Source organism: Oncorhynchus keta, unplaced genomic scaffold (assembly GCF_023373465.1).
Source record: "Oncorhynchus keta strain PuntledgeMale-10-30-2019 unplaced genomic scaffold, Oket_V2 Un_contig_26753_pilon_pilon, whole genome shotgun sequence".
Taxonomy (NCBI): domain Eukaryota; kingdom Metazoa; phylum Chordata; class Actinopteri; order Salmoniformes; family Salmonidae; genus Oncorhynchus; species Oncorhynchus keta.
The window spans coordinates 17,255-19,669 of record NW_026285151.1 but is presented as its reverse complement, the minus strand read 5'-3'; the positions used below and the strand labels follow the sequence as shown (position 1 = coordinate 19,669).

General features: G+C 45.9%; 1 protein-coding gene across 1 annotated transcript; it reads right to left on the bottom strand.

Moving 5' to 3' along the window:
• Positions 1–811: 811 nt before the first annotated feature.
• LOC127922689 (piezo-type mechanosensitive ion channel component 2-like) lies at positions 812–1,983 on the bottom strand (the record flags this gene model as incomplete). Its single annotated transcript, XM_052506585.1, has 4 exons — positions 1,976–1,983; positions 1,794–1,910; positions 1,554–1,633; positions 812–1,010 (listed from the first exon to the last, which is right to left on the bottom strand). Coding segments are annotated over exons 1-4 (404 nt in total), but the record flags the coding sequence as incomplete, so codon positions are not given.
• Between the last annotated feature and the right edge of the window lie 432 nt (positions 1,984–2,415).

Genomic DNA, 2,415 nt, shown 5'->3' with positions numbered 1-2,415 from the left:
GGAACTGACAGCTAGCTGATAGGGAGGACACTGACAGCTAGCCGATAGGGAGGACACTGACAGCTAGCCGATAGGGAGGACACTGACAGCTAGCTGATAGGGAGGACACTGACAGCTAGCTGATAGGGAGGACACTGACAGCTAGCCGATAGGGAGGACACTGACAGCTAGCTGATAGGGAGGACACTGACAGCTAGCCGATAGGGAGGACACTGACAGCTAGCTGATAGGGAGGACACTGACAGCTAGCTGATAGGGAGGACACTGACAGCTAGCCGATAGGGAGGACACTGACAGCTAGCTGATAGGGAGGACACTGACAGCTAGCCGATAGGAGGACACTGACAGCTAGCCGATAGGAGGACACTGACAGCTAGCCGATAGGGAGGACACTGACAGCTAGCCGATAGGAGGACACTGACAGCTAGCCGATAGGGAGGACACTGACAGCTAGCCGATAGGGAGGACACTGACAGCTAGCTGATAGGGAGGACACTGACAGCTAGCCGATAGGGAGGACACTGACAGCTAGCCGATAGGGAGGACACTGACAGCTAGCCGATAGGGAGGACACTGACAGCTAGCCGATAGGGAGGACACTGACAGCTAGCCGATAGGGAGGACACTTTCTTTATCAAAAGTGTTAAAACAAAAATGTTGGGCTGATGAGAAAATGATGGGCTGATGAGAAAATGATGGGCTGATGAGAAAATGATGGGCTGGCTAGCAAACACTGCCAGGGTAGAGAGTTCACATATGTGCTGGGTGTGATTTCATGTGATGCTATGTATGCTATGTTTGTTCTACTCACCCGTATCCAGCCAGAAAGCCCAGACTAGGAGGGCTGACCTGATCGCTGAAGACATAGAGCTCCAGCCCAGCGTTGTACAGATTCTTGGGGCTACGAACGTTGATGTTTCCCGGACTCGTCTGGTTCACGATCCACCACTCCTGGACCCCCTCCGAGTCATTATGTAAACGCTCTAATGCCAAAGTGATGGATACTTCCTCTGGAGGAATAAGAATAGAATGGAATATAATACCATTGTGTTTTTAATGTTCATAAACACGTCTATAAGACAATGAGTAGAATGAGAAAAACTTTAGTCCACACAATGTGGAAAAGGTGCCTTTTGGCTTTAAAATAACACGATTGACAACAAACACAGCTCGATTCTATAGCGCGATTTTAAATTTAAAGGTCCAATTGAGCGTTTACCGTGAATGCAGTCTCCACAAACGCGGGAACATTGCCTTTAAATTGCACTATAGCGCAGAACTTCCACGATACGGATTCAAGGCCTACGCTATAACACTACCGACAACAAGCAAATAATACAATAAAGACAAGATGATTGACAACTAAGTCGCTCTGGATAAGAGCGTCTGCTAAATGACTTAAATGTAAATAAATGTAACTAACAACATTACAACATAACCATCATGAAAGTCAGATATAAAGATAAGTGTTGGAACTAATGTCTTGTTTTTTAAATGTATTTTCATTGTGTATTTGTGTAAAAGTGTATTGAGATGTTTAAATGCAGCTTTACCCGTAGACAGCTGCTCTATGGGTTTGGCCTCAGAGTCAGTCGGGGCTCGGAGATACCGTTGGAAGCCATGTTTTATCACCCTGGCAACAGAGGAATTACAACAGGCTGTTACTAACATCCGGGAAAGGGAAAACAGTCACTAATATTTCAGATTAGTTTTTAACATAAAAATAGTTCGATTTTTTTGTTGTTGTTTTGAATTGTTTAATTGACAAATCCATGAATTAAAAGTACACTCACACTCCGTCTTTTCTCGTCCCATTGAGCAGAAGGAATAGCTCCAGCTTGGTCTTATCATCCAGAAACATCACCTTCTTCCCTGTAGAAAACTCAGCCTTCGCTCCCAGAGTCGGGTTCCTGTTTCAGACAATACACAACATCTAGAATCTTGGCCTGATCATTCGCTGCATACATAGTCTGACTTGGCCATAATTTGTATTTTTATTTATTAAGGATCCCCATTAGTTCCTGCCAAGGCAGTAGCTGCTCTTCCTGGGCTTTATCATGGATCCCCATTAGTTCCTGCCAAGGCAGTAGCTGCTCTTCCTGGGCTTTATCATGGATCCCCATTAGTTCCTGTCAAGACAGCAGCTACTCTTCCTGGGCTTTATCATGGATCCCCATTAGTTCCTGGCAAGGCAGCAGCTACTCTTCCTGGGGTTTATTATGGATCCCCATTAGTTCCTGCCAAGGCAGCAGCTACTATTCCTGGGGTTTATTACGTATCCCCATTAGTTCCTGGCAAGGCAGCAGCTACTCTTCCTGGGGTTTATTATGGATCCCCATTAATTCCTGGCAAGGCAGCAGCTACTCTTCCTGGGGTTTATTATGGATCCCCATTAGTTCCTGGCAAGGCAGCAGC